Source organism: Natrix helvetica (genome assembly GCF_964273705.1).
Source record: "Natrix helvetica genome assembly, chromosome: 1".
NCBI classification, from domain to species: Eukaryota; Metazoa; Chordata; class Lepidosauria; order Squamata; family Natricidae; genus Natrix; species Natrix helvetica.
Genome location: NC_138548.1, coordinates 212,435,804 through 212,460,503, shown reverse-complemented (window position 1 = coordinate 212,460,503; position 24,700 = coordinate 212,435,804). Strand labels below are relative to the sequence as shown.

Below are 24,700 nucleotides of genomic sequence, written 5' to 3'. Positions count from 1 at the left end.
TCCTTTTCACTTCCTTTTCAGGCTTGTTTACTTGAACACACCTCGTGAGCATCAAGCAATATGTTCATGAACAATACAGGATCCCAAGATATATGAGCTTCTACAATTCTAAGTCAGCGTTGTTGCCACACAATGCCCAAAGTATACATAGCTATAGGGCGATTGAACTGAATCAACTGAATTTGTATTTCTAGTCGACTCCCTAACTGCTTTGGCAACAGGTTGATTATTGAGAAATTTGGAGATCATTCAGAGTGTATAGCAATGTGTGGAATAGAATGCCATCGGCTTGCAATCAGATTTTGTGAACTCTTGCTGTTCAGACAAGACCTAAAATCTGAAAGCTAATATATTCAAATCTCAGGGTTATCGTCTTCCTTCGTTTAACTAAAGATTTTCCAGAATAAGGAGTTCCTGGTATTGCATCATGTTATTTCTAATAGTCGCACTTCCTGAGGAAATCTCCCCCAAATCAGTTCAGTGATTTTCCTATACTTGTAGGATTCACTCTTTTAGATTCTGAAGAACTGAATCCAAACCTTCTAAACAAGACAAAGGTGAAAGATGTAATGGCACCTGATACAGTGCAGGCACTAATTAAAATGTCACCACATGAGAAACAACTTGAGAAAGTGAGTGGGCTGAACCAAGTTCCTGGCTCGAAATATTGATTTACAGCTATCGCCCCTATCTTTATGATCTACAAATGCATTGAATTACAATTCCCATCACCCCAGCAAAATGAAATGTGCTGGCTATAGATGATCAGCGTTGTAATCCAAAATAAGTGCCGGGGTACCAGGAGATATCCAAGGAATTAATTCATTACGGTGTTTAAACCAGCCTACTGCTACTCACAAACTTTTAGCCTATGCCAGGGGTGTCCAAACTTGGGAACTTTAAGACTTGTGGACTTCAACTCCCAGAATTCCCCAGCCAGCTATGCTCGCTGGGGAATTCTGGGAGTTGAAGTCCACAAGTCTTAAAGTTCCCAAGTTTGGACACCCCTGGCCTATGCAGTTTAAAGCTTAGTTGTTTGCTATGACTGGTGTTGTGGAGAGAAACAACTTAAAAGCAGAAATAAATCCGTACCCAACAATATCTCTCCCATTGCATTATGCCCCACTTGGACAGCACTCAAACCAAATTTACCCCCAATGCTAGACAAGGTTTTGAGTCCCGATGGTCTTGAGCAGAGGTGGGTTGCAAATCACGGCGTTACCGGTTTGCTCGTGCTTGCGTGCACGCTCGTGATGCTTCTGTGCATGCACAAAAACATCTGGGTGGGTGGGCGGAGCCTCCCGCTGCCGCCACTACCAATTTGCTCCAGGGCCGAACCAGCAGCAACCCATCTCTGGTTTTTAGAGTGTGGAACCAACATCCCAACTTCCCCCAGCCCCGTGCCAATTTTCCCCCGTCACCCTTTCCTTTCAAGGGACTTACACAGTGATGCCATCTCCTTCGGCAGGTCTGTAGGGTAGCTCCGGAAGTAGCCTCCATTGGTTAGCACCTCGAAATGTGGGTTAGGGAAAGGGAAGGGGTATACAGCAGGGGGGAAGCCATTTACATGAGCCAGAGGAGTCCCACCCGAGCAGCCTCTCTCCTTGTTTACAGCCATGACTGAGAATAAGAAAGTCGATGCGTGAGAAAATGAAAAACTCCTCTTAAGAAAGCTGGTTGGTGCTGACAGTGCTCCAGGCAGATAGTCCCATGATTGTGGCTTCTGCAAGTATGCCGTTCAAAGGCAGGCGGCCATTCCTCCCCTCTCTCCTTCGGATGCAGTCCTGCAAGGGAATGAATTGACATTAGTGGTATTCAACTGTAGAGAAAACAGCCCACTCCCAGCACTCTTGTTTCTCCATTGCCATCCAGGATGGTCACCAGGAAGAGATGGAAGCTGGGATACACTTGCAAAAAAACAAACAAGCCAACCAACCATGAGGTAGGGAAAGAACTCATCCCCACTCCCACCCCAACCCGTCTGGGTTTTAGCCTTTTTGCCATTGCCGTTCCTCTTTTATTCGTAGTTTTTATTGTATTTTCTTTTTCTTTTTTACTTGTGAGCCACCCAGAATCTTAGGGGGCACACAAATGTAATAAATGAATGAATATGTATCAGACACAAAGGTGGTATTCATCCAGTTCTGACAGGTTCTGGAGAGCCGGTAGCGGAAATTTTGAGCAGTTCGGAGAACCGGCAAATAGGCTGGCCCCGCCCCCACTGCCTCCCAGTTGATCTTCTCTTGTTGCCCTGAACAGGAGAACAGAGCTGGAAAGCAGGTTAGCGGGGTGGGGAAGGAATGGGGATTTTGCAGTACCTTTTCCCTGCCGCGCCCACCAAACCACGGCCACAGAACTGCTAGTAAAAAAAATTGAATCCCACCACTGATCAAACAGTGCCTACCAGTGATGGTTTGCTAACCGGTTTACTACCGGTTCACTCATGCTCACACACACGCAACGCTTCTGAGAGCCTCCCACCACTGCCACTAATGGTTCGGCCTAACCAGGCCGAACCGGGAGCAACCCACCTCTGGTGTCTACATCTCATTCTTAACTGCTAGAAAGCAGGGGGGAGAGAAGAAACAGGGACAGGAAAAAAAAAAGTTTTATTGTGGAAATATAAGAAATGAGGAGAGAAAGGTGACAATGTCTGGCTCCCACTGCAGTTCACTGTAGGGCTTCACAGAGCAAGGAGAAATTAGTCAAAAGAAGAAAACACACTTCTTAGGGCCACCCACTGGGTGGGAACAAAACAAAACAAAAAGCAGAATGCGTCCAACAAACCTATTGATGGAAAATAAGGTCTCTCTTCCACCAGCTCCGCTCCCTCAGGAAATCAATATTTCTAAATACTGTCTACCCAGTCTTCCCATCTCCGTGTATCTTGGGGAGGCTGTAACTCCCCAAGATATTAGCCATACTGGTTGAGGATGATAATTGTTGTAATTAACCCATTTGAAGGGAACCAGGTTGCAAAAGGCTGGTCTATTTTGAAAAAGCTCTGCAGATTTTCATACAGAAACTTTTCTAGCTCGAAGATAAGACTCTTGAACTTTGTATATGAAAACTATGGGTCTATCATAGAGAATACACCTCAATCAAAGTTATCTCCAGACATTCTACTATACAAAAGCGAATCTTCCAAAGGTGATTTTCCAAAAGGCAACTTGGACTTTCTTAGTTTTTTTTCTTTGAAAACATTACACTTCTCATCCAAGAAACTTCTTCAGTTCTAACTGACTGATGGGGAATGGAAGGATTTATAATGTTTTCAAAGAAAAAAAAAGCAAGAAAGTCCAGTTGCCCTTTGGGAAAGCACCTTTGGGACAATCATGACCTGGATGATTGAGGATCTCTGTAGACACCAAAGGCAACACTATACTTTGTATATTCTGTAATGATGGAGGCAAAACCTGGCCCTTGTTATTGAAACTGAACAGACCATCTTTTAGAGCACACATGGATGATGGCCCCTTTATGACACATGAATTCCCAGAATTCCTGAGCCTGAGGGCTGGATGGCTCAGGAATTCTGGGAGTTGAAGACCACAAGTCATAAAGAGGCTATTATTCCCCCATCCCTGGTTTAGAGAATCTAACTCATGGATACTCATGTGATCCTCCCTTCTGAGGATCTTTACTGAGATTTTCCCAGAGGTGTTATCTTGCCAGTTTATTTAAATTTGCAGGAACTGGTTTGTTTGTTTGTTTGTTTGTGATGAAAAGTGGTTTGGCAAAAAGGTTAGAAGTTCCAGTGGAGATCAGAGGTGGCCTGGACACTCTTGAGAATAGTGGAAAGATGATGGGAATATCCTGAGAATTTCAGAGAGGCACAGAAATTGGTGTAAGCAGCAGGATTAGGAAGATGGTGGGGTGGGGGGGGGGTGTATCTGAGCAGGCTATTGCTTAAACCAGGGGTGTCCAAACTTGGGAACTTTAAGACTTGTGGACCTCAACTCCCAGAATTCCACCTGGGAGTTCTGGGAGTTGAAGTCCACAAGTCTTAAAGTTCCCAAGTTTGGACACCCCTGGCTTAAACGCTCCTGATCTCCTCTATCTGCCTACTGTAATATGAAGATGTTTTAAATAATGAAAAACAATGACACTATTACCTATTTTATAGTGATTTTCTCACATACCCCACTTAAAATACTTTTGAGTCCATCTGCCAAAGTGCATCAAAAGACACACAGGAAGGCAAATTAAATTGACTATCCTGCTAAGAGCGTTTTCACTTTGCAGATAGTCCTTAACTTACGACCACAATTGAGCCCAAAATTCCTGCTGCTAAGAGAGACATCAGTTAAATAAGTTTTGCTCCATTTTAAAACCTTTCTTGTCAGAGTTGTTAAGTGAAACACCGTAGTAGATAAGTTAATTACCTGGTTGTTAAGTGAATCTGGCTTCCCCGTTGACTTTGCTTTTCAGAAGGTCACAAAAGGTGATCACATGCCCCTAGGACACTGCAACCGTCATAAATATGAGTCAGTTGCCAAGCCTCTGAATTCTGATCCTGTGGCTGTGGGGATGCTACAACAGTCGTGTGAAAAACAGCCATAAGTGACTTTGAACAGTCACTAAAGGAACTGTTTTAAGTCAAGGACTACCTATATATATAGTTCTGCTAAGCAGGTGTGTTCTGCTTAAAGCATTCCCCCCCCCCCCTTTTGGGGGCTGAATAATACTGCAATATGCATATCCCTGTATCTGACTGAATTTTTAAGCAGAATCCAATGCTTTTGATGTGAAAATGGGGGGGGGGGGGGGGGTTCTTTCTCCTTTAGACATGAATAACCCCAGGGATTCTGAAGGTTTCAAAATCTTCCTAAGAGATTTTAAGAACAAATCAATTAGAAGAGTGTCTACCAAGGCAAAAGAAAGGAATAGGCAATATGTGCCTAGAAAACTAGAAAAGCTTGTAGCAGGAATGGATTTTATTCTATCACGGAGGGACATAGTTCACATTTGGAGAGAGGCCAGGACTTAACGTGTGTTTCAGTGAGTAAAATGGTGATCTTCACAGACATGAACTGCACAGAGGCCAGACTAAGGAAGTTTTTGGCAAGCAGGTTGGTTATGCCAAGCCTTTCTTAGGCAAAGTTACAAATGTTACGGCAAGAAATCACCACATTGATTCTTGATAAAGGTAAAGGTTCCCCTCGCACAGATGTGCTAGTCGTTCCAGACTCTAGAGGGCAGTGCTCATCTCTGTTTCAAAGCCGAAGAGCCAGTGCTGTCCGAAGACGTCTTCGTGGTCATGTGACCGGCATGATTAAATTAATTTAATCATTAATTTAAATTAAAAATTAATTTTTCTACTTGCATTTTTACGTTCTTTCGAACTGCTAGGTTGGCAGAAGCTGGGACAAGTAACTGGCACTCAATAATAATAATAAATAATAATAATAAATATTTATTTCTTAGCCGCACCCTCTCCCGAAGGACTCGGGGCGGCGTACAATGAAACATATGAAATAAATATGTGGACAAAACAAACATATAGCAGAGACATATACCGAGACATACACAAGGAGGAGGTCGGCTGATAAATAAAACAATTAAAATACAGTATTTAAAAAACCCTAGATAAGTAAATATAATTAAAATACCCAGTAAAAACCCATCAGGAGCGATATGGTTAGATCAAAGTTGAGCCAGGCCAGCTGCTTGGAATAGGTGGGTCTTAAGCTTAATACGAAAGGAGCGGAGGTCAGAGGTATTCCTAATATCCGGAGGGAGGTCATTCCACAGGGCTGGGCCCGCCACAGAGAAGGCTCTACTCCTAGGCGCCGCCCCCCGACACTGTCTAGTGGACGGCACCTGGAGGAGGCCCTCTCTGTGCGAGCGGATTGGTCGCAGGGATGTATGGGGCAGAATACGATCCCGCAAGTAACTAGGTCCTGAGCCATGGAGCGCTTTAAAGATTATTATCAAAACCTTGAAACGCACCCGATAGACCACAGGAAGCCAGTGCAGCTCGCGCAGGAACGGTGTCACATGGGAGTACCTAGTACTCCCCATAATTACCTGCGCGGCTGCGTTCTGGACCAACTGTAGCCTCCGGGTGCATTTCAAGGGAAGCCCCATGTAGAGACCGTTACAGTAGTCCAAGCGGGACGTCACCAGCGCATGAGTGACTGTGCGTAAAGCGTCCCGGTCCAGTAGGGGGCGCAATTGGCGCACCAGGCGAACCTGGTGGAACGCCCCCCTTGCCATGGCTGTCACATGGTCATCCATGGACAGCCGGGCATCCAGGAGGACGCCCAAATTGCGCGCCCGCTCCACGGGGGCAAGTTGAATGCCCCCAATGGCCAATGATGGAATTAATTGGCTGAACCGGGGAGCTGGTACCCACAGCCACTCCGTCTTGGAGGGGTTGAGCTTGAGTCGGTTGTCATCCATCCAGATCCGTACGGCTTCCACACACCGGGACATCACTTCGATGGCCTCGTTGGGGTGGTTCGGGGTGGAAAAGTACAGCTGAGTATCATCAGCGTACAGATGGTATCCCACCCCGAAACCACGGATGATCTCACCCAGCGGCTTCATATATGTGTTGAAGAGGAGTGGCGAGGGGACCGACCCCTGTGGCACCCCACAAGTAAGGGGGCGTAGGGTCGACCTCTCTTCTCCTGCCAACACACGCTGCGTCCGGTCAGAAAGGTAGGAGCCGAACCACCGCAAAACGGTGCCCCGGACCCCCAACCCCTCCAGCCGGCGCAGCAAGATACCATGGTCGATGGTATCAAAAGCCGCCGAGAGGTCTAATAGGACCAGGATAGAGGAACAACCTCTATCTCTGGCCCTCCAGAGATCATCCACCAACGCGACCAAGGCCGTCTCCGTGCTGTGACCGGGGCGGAAGCCGGACTGGCGCGGGTCTAGATAATCATTTTCCTCCAGATGTCGTGGAAACTGGTAGGCCACCACACTCTCTACAACCTTCGCCAAAAAGGGAAGGTTGGAGACAGGACGATAATTGGCCAGCTCCAAAGGGTCCAGGGAAGGCTTCTTGAGCAAGGGTCTCACCACCGCCTCTTTCAAGGCGGCCGGGAGAGACCCCTCACTCAGCGAAGCATTCACTAGGCCCAGGAGCCAGTCTCGTGTAACCTCCCAGGATGCCAGTACAAGCCAGGAGGGGCACGGGTCCAATAAACATGTGGTGGGTCACAGTCGTCCACGCAATCTGTCCAAATCCTAGATGGCAACCAAGTCAAACTCCTCCCAGATCGATACCACTCACTCTGTTAACATGGCGCTAAGGATTCAAACTGCTGAACTGCTGACCTTTCAACAAGCTCAGCATCTTAGCCACTGAGCCACCGCGTCCCACACTTGATAGGTATATATAAAAAGGCTCTAGGAATATGTATTTAAAATACCCTGATTTCTGGTAGCTCATCCTAATATTACCAAGAGGTATGGGGGGGGGGGGGGAGATGTCTCTCTTGCTACTTATTTGTAACCAGCAGTGTGACACACAATGAATTTTGGCAGAATAAACTCTTGATGCTACTTATCCCCACTCCAACCAAAGTTTTATTGATTTAATGCTCTTAAAGCCATAGGCAAAAGACCTGGGTTTTTTGCTTTTTGTTTTAAAGAGTTTTTAAAAAGGGAAAGAAGCTAGACACACATAAATTGCAATTAATTTCCAAAATAAGAATTGTTGGTGCCGAAGCTTGTCCATCTTGCCCCCACCCCTCGGCCTGGTTTTTGGAATATAGTCCCAAATCCAAAACGTTTGTGAAATTGGTTAGGATTATTCTGTGATAAGGCAAAAGCACTCAGCACAGGAGCGAGGGCACCCACTGCTTCCTGTTTTTCAGGATCAGAATTGCCTGCTAGAAAAAGAGCATGCAAAAATTATCCTGCAGAGATTGAACGCGGTGCCTTTGGCATCAAGGGAGCAAATAGGCATATAGTATTTTTAAAAAATAAAATAAAAGTCAATTTTAAGATTTTTCCTCCAGAAAAAGAATCAGATTATCCCCTATCACCCACTCCTCGAGGTGCAAACTAATAAAAAAACAAACCTCTCCTTCAAATGGAGATCGGCATAGGCACATTTCAGTTGTTTCTTTGGTTTAATACTACCCCACCAAAATAGACAGATGTATATACTGGCAATATGAGTTCTTTGTTTTAAAAGCCCTTCTTCCCAAGATGACAAAATGTCTCTTTTTGACATGTCTCTTTTCATACATTCTGAGCCAGACACATTCTCAGATTTAGCCCCAATCCACAGATGCAATTGTTGGTGATGTGGAATTGAAAAGATGTGGAATTGAACCGCTGGGGTCTGTTTGCTGCCACATTCTGCAGCAGAAAGCAGAGAGACTGGCCCTTTAAGTGCTCTCTCTCTCTCTCTCTCTCTCTCTCTCTCTCTCTCTCTCTCTCTCTCTCTCTCTCTCTCTCTCTCTCGTGTGTGTGTGTGTGTGTGTGTGTGTGTGTGTGTGTGTGTGTGTGTGTTCCACTCTTGAACCATTTCCAAAAATAGGGGAGGGTTGGGTTTTTTGTTTCTTTTTTGCTGATGTTGTTCTTTCTTCTTCCTTGGGTGCTTTTTACCATATGATTTAAATCAAGAGTCATTTCAGGTTCCCAGATAAATGAAGCTTATGTTCTTGCTGCCAGCCCTTGGCTGGGGCTGTACCCACCCTAGGGGTAGAATGTGAGCTCACATCTTCCACATGGAACCCAACACCACAGGCCTAATTTACAACAGCCCAGGCAGCGCCTTTTCCTGCCGACTCCGAGACGGCGCTGCTTTCCCGACCTACCCCCTGCCACCGCCACCACCACCCCCAGCCCATCACTCACTCTTCACCTTCCCCCCCTTCCCCTCCCTTTTCTTATACTCCCGGCCTCTGAATTGGGTTGCACGCGCACAGCACACACAGAGACGCGCGCCCACCTCCTCTCCCCTCTGCTCCGAGCCTTTGTGCCCCGGGTCGGTCTTTCTTCTCCCAAATGGATGGCGTTCCACCCAAGAATGGGGCCAATTTGAGGGGGGCCTATATGCAGCTCATATATACGTTGCCTCAATCATCTTTCTCTCCTATATTGCAGTGGAGCGGGGTGGGTCGGTGGGTGGACAGAAATACTCTGCCGCCGTGTAACTTCGGTGCCGTGTGGGCTTTCCTCGCAGGCAGCGTCCTATCATTCTGTCATCCAGCCAAGACCCCGCCTCTCGCCAATCGCTCTCTCTGGCTCATTTCTGGCTCGAGCCCTTCCGCTGCCCTGGCCAAATCGGGGACGGGGAGGGCGGAGGGGCACCGCTTTGCGCTCGGCCCCTTTAAAAACTTGCAAAGGCTCGGGTTGAGACTCCGCACCGCCCGCCTCTCCAAACCCCCACCCTTCCCCGTCCCCGCTGCCGTGGGTCCTGCCAAGTGCCCTGAGCAGCTAAAAGCCACGAGATTTCAAGCGAGCAAGCTAACTTAAAGGCTTCATTTCCGTAAACTTTTCCATATGTGAGGGCCTCTCTCTCTCTGGAAGCTCGCGTTCCAAAAATAAACGCGCCGTCAGGCTGAGGTGTCCAAGCGCACGGAAACCGGGAAAAGAAACCCACTGAAAGAAAACAACGCGAGCTCCTGCCAGCAAGCTTGGGGCGCAGTTGCCTCCTGGCGCAGCGGGAAATTGGGGGCGGCGGAGTGAAAAGGGGGTGACGGAAGGGCATGTTTCCCAATGGCAGCAACGTCAAGAAAAACCAAGGCGAGGCTTCTCTTCGCTTGTCTTAGATCTCCGTACGGAGTTCAGCTTAATTCCAGGCGTGCATTGGACTCCCTTGCCGTTAGCGGGAGCCCAGCCTTTTTAACTGTCCCAGCCGTGGATGGGAATGTGAGGGTCACCCAGCGGTCACGCTAAGGGGGTTCCTTCTTTTTTGGGGGGTGGGGAATAGATCCCACCCGGAGGCGCTGAAATCCATATATTCTCCGGGTTCCTGAATTCTTCCTAGTCCTTATAGACAAAGAAGCACGTATCTCAGTAGACAGGGGGGCACGTTTCTAAGAAATCAGTTCTGTTTAAAAGATTAAAGAATATATTAAAAATACATAGGGAACAGCTGATATAATAGCTCAGAGCCGCGTGGAGCCATCTCAAAGGCTTTTTGTGTTGCTGTGTTCTCCGTGGCACAGTCTCACACTCACACAAGGAGACAGACCAGTTTCTGACAAATCAGAGGCCAGGTTCAGCCTAAGCAAGGCAGCAGCCTGAACTCTGGCATTCGTTTCACAATAACCTCCAAATGACATCCTGCACTAACACAACTAATAGCCTTTATTTTTTTGGTAAAATACCAATTCCTCCCCTCATCCTCCCGCCCTTCCCAGCCCCTTTCTTCCTATTTCATATGACCCAAATATCCATTTCCTTCATGGTTTCCCAACATACACTTTCTGCGGGGAAAATTCAAATAATCAACCGCATCTTAACAGGAAGAGAAAAAGTGTGGAAACAAACAAACAAAAAAACCCCAAACTGGATACCTAGCTTTTCTGCTGGGGTAAAAAAGCAGCTGAGGTTGTGAGGAGAAAAGCCAAGAGAAGGAGCTGGAGAGAGGTTTTTTTTTTAAATATAAAAAGAAATGCTTATTGTGACATTTACACTATCAGAAAACTTGAAAAGGATTTTTTTTTACAAGATCAACCTGGTTAGTTAGGTAGAAGATGAAGGCAATACCAGCAACGAATCCCACGTTATGAGCATGAAAGAAGCCAGCAATGGTTTTAGGAATGTCTAAACTAAAAGAATGGTTCTTAGAAGCTATAATTCAAGGGGAGGAAATCAAAGAAAAATATTCAAGATTCATGGCAATCTTTATGCTTCTTGAAGCTCTCTTCCATGGCAATTTAAGAGATGGAAGTTCATATTTTCTTATCATAAGTGCCTGCATCCGCCTGATTTATGCCTTCTGCTAATACCACTTTCCCCAAGCTGTGGAAGCTTTCCTCAAGATGTGTTGAGTTACTCCTCCCATTATTTCTAGCCAGTACAGCTGAAAAGACTATCAGGCTAAGGGAGAGGAATGAATTCTGTTACATTCTGTATAGCAAAAACTCTTGTCCTAAATGGATCCCTGAGAATCGGTTTTATAGACACCTCTCCTTCGCGACCAAAATTAACATGTCTGTGCATTGTCCATGATCTCTGACTGCCAAAGTTCCCAGAGGCTGCTTGCCATAACCTGTCTTCCAACAAGATCTCCAAAGTGCTTTCAAACTGTTTTGGATAAAATCTTCCTGGAGGGAAAATAACCCAGTTTCATTCTCCGATGCACGTGATTTGAGTCTCCAAGAAGTTGCAAATATCGTGTGGCTGAAGAGCTACTTTACAAACCTACACTAGTTTAAAGCACATTTTCTTGGTCGAATTCACAATTTCTGAAGAAGATGTAGCAAGAAAGAGAGTTGGTTAACAATCTGTAGTACAGGTTCTCAGCGCCATCACGAATGTAAATTTCCATGATACTACATGCTTCAAGTATCAATAGTCCCAAATGAGCCAAAACGTAGATAATCTCTTGTCCTAATTAACTAAGTAGAATATATTGGGGGGGGGGGGGGGGAGGTTCCATGAAACCTGACTTGACAGCTCCACAGTTTTTCTGGTGATATGTCAAGTTGACTTTAGAAAATGCTAATACATACTTTAAACACAGAGTTTCTAATCCTAGTAAGCAGAGGAGGTTAACTACACATGAATATATTTAATATGTTAAAAAAACCTGCAGTATCTTGAATCAGCCTTCTCCAGACATGCTAGTCTCTCAATTTTCTTTTGACAATTAATAGTATAAAAGTGGCTTCCTCAAACTGTGCCATTTCAGATGTGCCAGAATATAGTGCCATCATTTCTATCCAGCAGGTTTTGGACTTCATGTCCTGTCCTAGCAGAAAACACTTTGACTTGACACTCTGGATCCCATTTGCAGCACCTTTTTTCCGCATTTGTTATTGCCTTCATCTCGTACTATGTGTGTGAAACAGGTTTAAGTCACTCTTATTTGTTAACATAGGTTTTCTCCTTACTCCAACACAGTTCAAGGGCAGTCTGAAGGTATATTATATCTCTTAGGCTTTATCATCTATTGCCTTTGAAAGATCTCATATGACCTCAGGATCTGGCAACAAAGGCATAATAGGGATTAGCAATGGAGATAACTTTCAACCTTGTGCTCCACACCCAAATTGTTATCCCAAATTTATTTATTGAATTGATATGCATGTGGCGACTCTCCTCTCCATTCTCCATATACTGCGGCTGCTCCTAATAATATCTATCACATTACCACATCAGATTGGCTAACCAGAACACCTTAGAATAATAATTCACATACAAGCATTTAATTTGGTTGCTCGTAATTTTTAGTTGTTGCATGTCTGTATTACAGCTTCAAGAAAGTGAGGCTCTTACATGCATAAATGAGACCTTCTCTAGTTGTAAAAACAACAACCCCTAACTACAATTTGATCTCTTCTCCAAAGCATTCTGGCAGCCACAACTAGTAAGGGAACACTGAGCACATAACATTCCTAACTTCCATTTAAAAAAATAAAAAGCTCCTAAACTTTCCTTTGCTGTCAATAGTGTCTCTCGGTCAGAATCTGAGAGGTGAGGAAAAAATAAGTTGTATCAAGAAGTGAGCAAAGAAATAGAGGTGGGAGATTGGATCTAAATTGGGACAGAAGCTGCGGAACTAGCTCTGATGGCTTTCAAAGTGTTCCAACCATGGGAAAAGTGTGCTTTATCCCTCTCTCCCTCCCCCCCTCTCTCTTATACATATCTTAAAAAGAAATGGAATAGTCTAGAGAAGAAGGAAATAACACAATGCCAGGAATGTGTAAAAGATTGAGTTGGCATATAGTAGGCATTGGTTACAGTAAAAGGCATTTATAAGAAATGTTATCAAGGCAGCCACTACTCATGGCCAAGGCACTGAAATCCTCTGGCGCTAAACTGCCCTGGTTTGTATTTTCCATAGACTTCAATGCCCATAATGGGATGAGTTCTCTGTGTCCTTTTTAAATTTCATTTCTCACTCCAAAACTAATAAAAATAATTAACATTCTGCCTTTTTGTAAACACAGATCTTGCAAAAGTCTTTCAAGGGGAAAAGTAACCATTTGCTTCTCCAAAGCCTCTCTTTCTTGTTAAAAATTGGATGCTAAGAGAATTTATTTTTAAAAAGATTCCAGGCTGTCCCCTAGAAACATATGTTAGTTTCCATTTAAGAACTCAGCCATGGTATATTGCCAACCAGAAAAGCTGAGCCATGTTCCTCAAATCATAATATTGGGACAACAGAAATTCTTTTACTATAATTTCTGGGTCATCAGGTTGTAAAGAGGTCATGCCTAGGAGCATTATTTTTCTGACTCTGCAATAAGAAGTTATCCTGGCTGCCACATTATTTATAATGAAAGATCAGCTATTGAACAAAGCTATCTGAACTGCAGTTGCTGTTTGTCACTTGTTTTGCAATTCTTTTTTCATCTTAATTCCTATAATAAACATCAATTACATAGGACTGGAACTAAAAATATTCCTGCCTTGATCATCAGACCAATACTGTATGTAGCTTTTCCTGCTCAAAACCTTAGAATTCTAAGTCCTCTATAGGTAAAGGTAAAGGTTCCCCTCGCACATATCTGCTAGTCATTCCCGACTCTAGGGGGCGGTGGTCATTTCCGTTTCAAAGCCGAAGAGCAAGCACTGTCCGAAGATGTCTCCATGGTCATGTGGCCGGCATGACTAAACGCCAAATGTGCACGGAACGCTGTTACCTTCCCACTAAAGGTGGTTCCCATTTTTCTACTTGCAATTTTACATGCTTTCGAACTGCTAGGTTGGCAGAAGCTGGGACAAGTAACAGGAGCGCACTCCGTTACACGGCGCTAGGGATTTGAACCGCTGACCTTTCTGATCGACAAGCTCAGCATCTTAGCCACTGAGCCACAGGGTCCCTCCTGAATCCCCTATACTACATAACAATTATCATAATAATTTCAAGATCCTGACTACTATGCAAATGGACTCTTACTGCATTGACTCCTAATACAGTTCAGAGTCCAAATGGTACTCATAATGTGTGACAGATCTAATATTTTAACATGAATGTCTTTGTGTTGGGGGGAAGGGGACAAATTGACAAATAAATACACAAATATTGTTTCCCCTTTGTTTAATTCCAGCTAGGAGTACAATGGGCTGCTCAAAGAATAAGTGAAAATGAGAGGTCACAACAACTGGCCATTTCCTCTAACTACAGAAAGGCAGAAAGGTAAGCCAGTTACAAGCTATTGTTAACGCTATCATTTGTAGCATTTGGAAAAGTTAGTTTCTCACTTTTATTAAAGACTGGAAATCTCTTGTGCGCTTTTTGCTGAAAATGGAAAAATGCACTGGTGATTTATGGATCTGCTGATTAAAAAAGGTTGAATATGCAGAGAATGGAATTATGATGTAATTTTAAGGGGAGGAAAGGAGGAGAAATAAGTTTGTAACTGCTATAAAGAAGATCAGAAATCACATATTTTCTTTTTATACATATTTGTCCTATTTTTCATGGTTTTCTCGTCTTTTCTTTTTTCCTTATATCATTTCATCATTACTTCTGTGAAAACCTTTGATAAAAATATTTTTTAAAAGGGGGAAAGTTTCTCATTTCTTCCTGTAAAGGGTGAAGAAAAGGAAGGAAATATGAGATTATGGACAGTGTTTTGTTATTAGGGTTAAACGCAACACTGAGAGATTATTTTTAATAGTTCTTTTCAATTCCTTTTTACAGGACGATATCATAAGCAAAGTAGCTTCAAAAAATAAGCCACTGTTGCATTCACAAATCGTATAAAGAAATAAACCATGGTCAATTAAGCACAATACTAGCTTCATTGTAATACACTCAGCCAAAATAAAAGAATGCAGGCCTTCAAAACAGCCTTTCTATTGTCTACAAGAGGTGGTTTTGCCAAGGATATATGTAACAACACCTGAAACTATTTTCACAATTTCAGAAGATGGAAAATCCCTGTCTTCTCCTCCCCCTGTGCAATCTTGGAATCAATTGTAAATAATCTTTAAATGTTTGGGGAAAGAAGAATGAAAATTTCCCAAATGTGACTTGTAATATACAGATGGAAACTTTTATTTTATTAGTATTGAAGATTTTTTCCTGTGGTCCAAATAACAGCATATTAGGTGGATCTGCAAAAAGAAAATAGCAAAAGCAATAGCACTTAGACCGCCCCATAATGCTTTACGGCACTAAATGAGCAATTTACAGTGTCAGGTTGTTGCCCCCAACAATCTAAGTCCTCATTTTACCAACTTCAGAAGGATGAAAGGCTGAGTCAACCTTGAACCTGTCAGGATTGAACTCCTGGCAGTAAGCAGTGAGTTTGCCTGCAATACTCCATTCTAATCACTGCACCACCAAGGCTCCTAATAAGCTGACACCTATTCATAAGCTATTTTCAGTACACAAGGACTTAAAACAATATTTCACACTCTTTATCCTGTTATCTGCACAAAAATGCTGTGAAATAGATTATTATTAATATTATCTTGCACTAAAAAGCTAGGGTTATGGAAAGACTAGTGGTGGCCTCTCATCAAAAACATCACAATTTACTATTGCAGTAATTTGTATGTGTGTATATTATTATCACTGATCCTCTTGAACACCCTATCCTAAAACATTATGTTGTTTTTGTTCCTATGATAGATAAAAGGTCAAAACTAGAAATAGGGCTCCTCAACAAACGAAAATAGAACATTTTTATTTGTGGGAATTTTTGTTAGTGGATGGGAAACTTCTCCTTATGAACATGGTGAGCACTGTTTATGCTAAATGAGCTTCTCTCCCAGGACAGTGATATATAAATATTGACCATGGGTGCAGATTTGTAATCAGGTCTCCAGATGCTGAATTGTAACACACAGACTTCCCATTTTGCATGGTTATGGTGTGTAGGAAAATTTAGGAGTTGGTAAACTAACACATCTGGAGGACAGCAGGTTGAGAAGTCTATATTATCCTGTGTATATTTGCAAACTAGTCCTAGCATTTTGCTATGAAATGGGTTATTGAAATAATAAAACACACACACACAAACACACACAGAGAGTCATTTGCATGTAGACAGTCATCTTGTTTTGAAGCTATCAGCTCACAAGTGAATCCTGGAGATAACTTACTATAGGTATGTCTAGTTTAGTGCCCACAGAAAATAAAACACAGGAACTAACTCTCCAACTTACCCCAAATGGAACTAGGCCTACAAGCTTGAGCCACAAAAACAAAACAAGCCCCCAAAAGGTTGCCCCTTCACCACTAGCAAGGCCACATTCCTGAGGCGGGCAGCACTAGCCATTAACGGTTTCCATGCCAAAAATCACTCTCCCTTCAATAATGCAATATACAAAGGGGGAAAAATTGATAGAAAGCAATTAAGAAGAATGAAGTCTGATCCATACACAAAGAAAATAGGTTCAAAGGCATCTGGAGTTTACATACCATCTCTTTCTGTGCGCAAGGGAACCATTTGCAATGGGAAATGTTAGATCGGGTAATGGAAAGGCACACAAGGCTAAAGGTTTTATTGTAACAGAGCAAGTATGTACAATCCAGCGAAGGTTGAGTCTGACAGCAGCCCTTTTATAGGGAGCTATCAGACCCTTCAACCAATAAGATTAAACCTCTGTTCCCGCCAGAACAGAGGACCTTGGTGGAAACCATTATAACTGTAGCTAGTATCTAACAGGAAACCCAGCTTGCACTGCCCTGAGTGCCCAAATGAAAACACACACACACACTTAGGCCTGAAACCATCCCTCCCTCTTCAATTCTCATAGACTACCTAAACAGGACCCTACAGTTTATTTGACAATGTTATTCAGAAGTAGTTTGTTATTACCTCCCTCCTAGGGCTGAGAGTAAGTGACCAGCATAAGTCACTCAGCTGGCTTTGTATCTCAGGCAGGACTAGAACTCACAATCTCCAGGTTTCTAGTATGATGATGACTTGACTGCTACACCAATCTGGTTAATGAATAGACTCTTGATTATTGGATGAGCATAATTTGTATCACACTCATTACTACCCCCAGATTAAAGTTACTAAAAGCAAAAACACATGGAAGTGCTCCTCACCTCACAGAAAATATTTAAGGTCTGTAGTCATGCAGCCAATTTTGTGCTAAAGTAAGACTAATAAGGATAGTTTTTATATTGTACCATGATTGGATAACCCAATAGGTCACTAGATGGGAATGAGAATCGGCACGCAGCAGAATGGAAGAAAGACGGAGGTGGACAATAGCATTCATCAGATGGTAACAGCTGAGAAATTTTAAGTAGGGATTAAAATGCATATTTCTCAGACATTTGATATGGGTTTTGTACTATACATTTTCTCCTTAAAACACGTACACCAATGTACATACAGAGAAAATAGAAGTGGATGAAATAATAAGCTGGGTTCCATCACCACTACTCCAAGCTGTAAGAATTACTACTGAAGTTTAAGAACTGGTACCTGGACTTATTTTATGCTTCCTTATTCATCCCTTTTCTTTATTTTTTTTTCTTTTGTGTTACATCTTTGATATTCTACACCTGTGAATATTTTCCTTGACTGTATAAAAATACCATAGGAACACTTCTGACTAAACAATGGGCTAATAAATACTGTTTACAATAAATAACCAAATAAAAAGTATTCTGAGAATGACCAAAGAACATATTTTAAATTTGTTTTGTGTAGAATATTCCAAAACCTTCCCACTAATAAGTAGAAATTATTTCTTATCAGTTGTACTGCAGGCATCAATAGATCCATACATTATATATTTAAAATGCTGATATATACATACATATATACATACACACACACACACACACACACAAACATGGACGCACGCACACACGGACGCACGCACACACTTTATGTTTATCCTTTGGGACTCTACTTTCACTTCAAAAGCTATTTCCAATGTGTCCACATTTATTTCTAAGTACAGTTTTCACTAGTAATGCTAAAAAAGAGATACAATTTATGCTTCTCTCTCCTGCTCTTTGTGTCAGATTATGTTGTCACTAAGAAATGAAATGCAGGGATGAAATAATTTGCTCTCCAATGAAGAACTGAGAGCTTTAATTTTCAGAACATGAGAGCCGCAAGTGTTGATCTTATGTCATTTTTCTCTCAGTTCCAATTCCCAAACAATAAAACATTTCCATATTTTATTCCTTTTCCATGACCTATCTCAAAGAGTCTTTGGGAAGCTATAAAATGTTTTAAGACTTTTTTCACGTTCATCATCCCAACAGATGGCATTCAAGGCCACCCAAGACACTTTAGCAATTGAGCCAGAAAACCGGAGGCAGACTCTCACACCCACATACACGTACACATGAGGCTTCTTTTCCCAAAACTGCAATGAATAAAATAATCTATATATACTTATTAAGTTGCCTTTTACCAAGTGAGGCTTATCCTCTGTCCCGGTATGTTTTTTCTCACCGATAATGCCATTTTCTCCCCCAAATTACCTTGCCAGTTAATATTATTATATTCATAGAGCAGCATCAGCACCCATATTACCTGATATACTTTTTGAATGGATGATAGCAAAACAATCTGGAATTTTCTGCCTGATGGGAAATAAGCACTCTACCGCAGGACCATGTGTCTTCCCACACATCCTTGTGGTGACAAAGAAGGATCTTCGAAGTCTTTCCCCCCCCCCCCTATGCTATTTCTCCAACCCATTTAACATATCAAAGTATGTATGTTTTGAAATTCCAGATCATCATACTCATCCCTTCTGGACATCCCTTTTTAGAACAAAGCCTTTAAACCCCAAATGAACATGATGAACTACTGTCCTCAAATTTGCTAGCTGCAAAGGCCAAATGACTTTGGATCTCAGAAGGACTTAATCTCTTCCCCAGGGATGATAGAGTTACACACCTGAAAGAGGAGATGTCAGGAGGACCAGAGGTGGTATTCAGCAGGTTCTGACCAGTTCTGGAGAACCAGTAGCGGAAATTTTGAGTAGTTTGGAGAACTGGTAAATACCACCTCTGACTGGCTCCGCCCCATCTATTCTCTGCTCCCCGAGTCCCAATTGATCGGGAGGAAAAGGGGATTTTGCAGTAACCTTCTCCTCAGGGGTGGATTTTGGCAGGCCCTACTGCCAGTTTGCTCGTGTGTGTGCTGCATGCAAATGCACAATACAATTAAAATTGTACTGCGCATGCCCAGAACTGAAAAACAAGATGGTGCTGCTCCTGCCGTCGCTCAGGTTACTGGTTCGGGGGCCTAGGTCGCTGCTGGTTCCAGCGACCCAGGCCGCCAAACCACTACCGGTTCAGCCGAACCGGTCCAAACCAGTAGGAACCCACCACTGTTTACCCTGGAGTGGGGTGGGAATGGATATTTTACAGTATCCTTCCCCTGCCATACCCACCAAGCCATGCCCACTGAGCCATGCCACACCCACTGAGCCATGCCCACAGATCCGGTAGTAAAAAAAATTGAATCCTACCACTGAGGAGGACATAGTATGTCTTACTTTACAGAGGCCATGTCAACATTTGAAGATGCTTGCTAAGGACTATTCTGACTATTCTAAATTGTCTTTTGGTTAAGAACCATTTTTTTAAAAGCCAGCAAAGACCTTGAAGTGCTTAAAAAGCCAGCAAAGGCCTTGAAGTGCTCCCTCAACACACATGGCATCGAGACTTCATTGGAGATTGGCAGCTAATAAATTCAAATAAAATCTAAATAGCAGATGCAAGGAACACATAGATTATTTGATCACCATTTTCCCCACCTATGGTGGATATTCCACATTTCTATATAAATTAATATTACTACTTCTCAACATGTATGTTCAAATCTGTGTTTCTTTTGTCTCCTTTTTAAACCAAATGTTCGTTTTAAGGAAGTCATATGACTATTAGGTGGGATCCTAATGAAGGACATGGTTTCCCAATTCCTTCAGGTTGACAATTTAATGGAACACAGACACCACTCCATATATATGGCAGAAGACTTCTGGATCAATCAAAACCTACTTGGAGATTAGTGTGAACATATGACAACTGTTGCCATTTTCAGCAGAAGAGTCCTTTCTACTTAGAGGGCCTTTGGAGTAGAAAAATGTTATATTTGAATGGAACATAGCAATTCTTTTCCAGTGGCCAATGGAACCCTTCCAAAATTTCTGCAAAAGAAGGTAAGTGATACTGAAAAAGAAATAAGAGAAAATGAACTGCTAATTCGGGGGGGGGGGGGGAGAGAGAACAGTGCAATTGGAAAAGAATAAGCATCTCTCTGGGTTGCTTCCAGAGTTAATCATACAATGGTTATGTTCATTCAGCATCATAGCTGGGTCATTTAAAAGTCCAGTATGTTAGATGAAATCAGAAACCCAGTCAATTCCACATCAGGATACAGCTTAAAATATTATCAAAGTACCCAGGATAAATATTGATTAAAGGTAAAGATAAAGATTCCCCTTGCACATATGTGCTAGTCGTTCCCGACTCTACGCGGCGGTACTCATCTCCGTTTCAAAGCCAAAGAGCCAGCACTGTCCAAAAACGTCTCTGTGGTCATGTGGCCGGAATGACTTAACGCTGAAGGCACATGGAATGCTGTTATCTTCCCACCAAAGATCGTCCCTGTTTTTCTACTTGCATTTTTACACGCTTTCGAACTCCTAGGTTGGCAGAAGCTGGGACAAGTAACAGGAGCTCACTCTGTTAAGCAGCGCTAGGGATTCGAACCACCAAACTGCCAACCTTTCTGATTGACAAGCTCAGTGTCTTAACCACTGAGCCACCACATCCCTAACTATTGATTACTTGTTCCAATAAAGTCAGTCCATGTAATACACATCCCAAAGAATTTCAACGCTTAGTGCTGGTCATAGAAACTGGCAGGGTGGGATATAAATTTAATAAATAAATAGATACATAATACACATAGAGAAACCAATCTGGAGGTATGTATTTGAAATGGAAACGGGGAGAAATCCAAGCCTCCCCAGTCCATATCAAATGGGTGACAATTCCAGTTGAGCTGAAGAGGATTTTAAAATAATTTTTAATATCTTTGAAATAGAAGAAAAGAGGGTGGGAGAGATAACTTAAACCAACATTAAAGTCTGTGAGTCCCCTGTAGTCACAGAATTACAATATCTGGGGAAGGAATTGCATATTTCGGAAAAAAGATAGGAGAATTGAGTCTATGTTTGATTTTAGTGAGGAATTATGAATTGAAACAATTTCTATAATCCAAATTTTGTACTTCAGGCAGGTTTTGTATCTTCAAAGTTATATGATCTTTTCATCTTTGATCACCTAACAAATTAAAAAGCTAAACAATATTACAATTGCATATTATTTTATCACCTTCAAACATTCCAGTTAAAATACCCTTTGTTTCTTTCAATGTAATGTCATAAAATGGGCTAGATTTACTTTTTATCACATCCAATAATATAGCTCAAATAGAGTGTGGTGTATAGTATCAAGATTAAGACACTAATTCAAATCATACTCATTTACATAGTAAATCTCAAATCTTCTTTTTCTTTGAAATTTTTGAGAACACCCACAATTCTAACCACAATACCCTAGAAAAATGCACAAAAGACTTTCAGATACAGATCGCAGTTGTGAAAGATGGGGAAATCCCACTGTGCTGTTTTTGTGAATACATGTAATCATCCACTTACATCTGTTCATTTAGTTACCATTCAAAATTACAATGGTACTGAAAAAATGATACACATGACCAGTCCTCACACTTATGACTATTGCAGCATCCCTACGGTCAAAATTCAAGCGATGATATTTACGACAGTTGCATGCAATCACTTTCCCAGCCAACTTCCAACAAGAAGAATTAGTGGAGGAAGTTGGATTTGTTTAATGACCACGTGATTCACTTAACTTTGGTATTAAAAAAAAGTTCATGAAATCAGATGACTCACTTAACAACTGCCTTGCTTAGCGATGGAAATTCTGGTCCAAATTCTGGTTATAAGTCAAAGGCTACGTGTACATACAACATTACTAAGGAAGATTTCGAAGTGATTATTAATGTATCTGAAAATACAACTTAGTTTTAGATTTTTAGGCAATCTGTAATCTATTAATTTTGTGTTACTACTGTAATAGGATTCTCTCATAGCCTAACTAAGTGGATAATGCCATATCACTTATGCTCTTTTGTCTCGCTGGACTTCACAGATTCCACACAAATTGTGTGACATTATCTTGTTTGGTGACATAATCCAGGTTAGTTTATCCTTAAGTGTGTGTTTTATATGTGTACATGCAAGTACATGGACACAAAAGGTTTCCCAAGTTGGAACTCTGTCAAATGCTATAACTTTGACTCTCTTCTCAAATCTACCAAATGTAAAAAGCTTCAGGTTTGGACTTAGAAGGTTTTGACCATATAGGTCAAAAGGAAGGCTGAGAAGGTTTCTACAGATCCTTTACATCCTGGTCATAAATTGTTTCAATTCCTTCCCTCCGGAGTCTGGACAGTGTTATAGAGCAATATATGCCAAGACAACTAGACTTTTTCCCTTGTGCCATCACTTTGCTGAACATCTAATTCTTTTCAGTTCTGTCTAATTATGTTTGTGTGTGTGTATAATGTTTGTGTGTATATATTATCTAAATTCTCTATAGAAAATTTAATCTAATTTGTATTTACAAGGCATCAAAATGTATATCAATGTAGGAACAACAACCAGCTTTTAAAAATCCTTTATTTCTGCTGTGTTTGTTTCTGATTTCAATCAATCAGAAAAGAGCTGGAAAGGACCCCAGAGGTCTTCTAGTACAACCCCCTGCTCAAGCTAGAAGCCCTTTGCATATCAGACAAATGACTGTCCAGCCTCTTCTTAAAAATCTCCAATGATGACACGCCCACAACATCTTTTAGAGTTTATTGCAAATACTATAATAGCATGACAGTTATTATTTTTGCTTCACAAATCAATATTGGTAGGGCGAATCCCAGCCAAATATTTCTTAATTATTATATTTCTTTCACAAAGCTTTCTGGTTTTCTCTGTGCTTTTATTTATTTATTTGAGCCTAGCAGAACATTATTTCGACATCTTTTCAATTTCACAAGGTAGAAGTACTTTTCCTTCTTTGCTCACATATAATTCAAATAACATGAGTGATTAGAAAAAAAGATGAAAAAATTCAATGCTGGATCAAAAATAGGCAGCTCAGGTAAAGAAAAATATTAATTAAAAAAAACAAATTTCTATTTACAAGTTTTATAACCATTATACTACTGTAGCATTCATCATAGAACTAACTCTTAAAAGGCATTAGAATCAATGATATATACTGACTTACTTGAAGGGCATTCCTGGTTTGCAAAGTACCAAATAAACTGCTAGTGTTAGTCTACAACAAATTGAAGTGCACCATCCAAAACAGACAGAAGTATTTCAGATGACACAACATGGAAAAGGGTACTTTGGAAATGGAGCAAAAAGTGCACCATGAAGTCACTTTGACAATGAGTGGGAGATTAATAGAGGGCGTATATGCTCTACAAGAGTCATGGTATATTGGTTAACGCACTAGATTAGCAGCTGTGAGGTTCAGATTCAAATCTTCCCTTAGATCCAGAAGCCAGTTGGGTGACCTTGGGCCAATCACTCCCTCTCAACCCTAACTGGCAATTCTGCAACATGCCAAGTAAAAAATAATTTAAAAAATCTCTTGTCCCAACATGCATTGAAACTTAACTGTGAATTAGGTGAGACATAATGTAAAAAACATGTAGATCCTGGGACAAATACTAAGAAGAACAGCAAACAGTATCCTCTTATTTATATCCTCCAGGAGTGGCTACCAGCCTATACTGACAATGGAGTAACCAAGTAGAAGATATAAGCCCTTAGAAGAGTTTCTCATGCAGACAGATATGCAAAGTTCACAATGATTTACATCTCGATCAATCTCAAGGCATCTTAGATTCCCACAATTTTCTACTTAGGAATTGTAATTTTCCCAGGAAAAAAACCCTTATTCAGAGTGGTATTCAGCCAGTTCTGACAGGTTTCTGGAGAACTGGTAGCGGAAATTTTGAGTAGTTCGGAGAACCAGCAAATAGGCTGGCCCTGTCCCCGCTGCCTCCCAGCTGATCTTCTTTTGTTGCCCTGAACATGAGAACGGAGCTGGAAAGCAGGTTAGTGGAGTGGGGAGAGAATGGGAATTTAGCAGAAACCTTCCCCCAGGAGTAGGGAGGGAATGGGGATTTTGCAGTATCCTTCCCCTGTCATGCCCGCAAAGCCCCACCACGCCCATAGAACCGGTAGTAAACACTTTTGAATCCCACCACTGCCCTTATTGATGTTGCACTTGGCAAAAATTACAACCAGCAATCAGTCCTGCACAAATTAAAGGCTACGCCTTTCTAAATCTGAAGAAGAATTGGAGAGTGATACTTACCAGTAGAATTAATCATGTCAACATTTTGAATGTTTTAAAACATTGTATTTTTCAAATGCTACTTGCCGTATTAACTGCATTCCTATAAATCACACATACAGTAGATAAGGTGATCTCTTGACATCGGCTATCAGCATTCATGGTTATTTTATGTTTTTAAAATGCCAGAGAAAAATATTGAAAATATCTCAT

General features: G+C 41.8%; 1 protein-coding gene across 3 annotated transcripts in view; it reads right to left on the bottom strand.

Annotated features, from left to right (window-relative positions):
• Nucleotides 1-24,700, bottom strand: part of RARG (retinoic acid receptor gamma) — a 161,338-nt gene that overhangs the window by 102,020 nt on the left and 34,618 nt on the right. For 2 of the 3 annotated variants that reach the window (XM_081936369.1, XM_081936371.1), the window contains exon 2: nt 1,444-1,784. In XM_081936369.1, coding sequence (XP_081792495.1) covers nt 1,444-1,618 — 175 coding nt within the window. In that variant the 5' untranslated portion in view covers nt 1,619-1,784. Of the gene's footprint in view, nt 1-1,443; nt 1,785-8,917; nt 9,140-24,700 lie in introns of those variants that run through there. The other variant, XM_081936370.1, reaches the window with a different exon arrangement.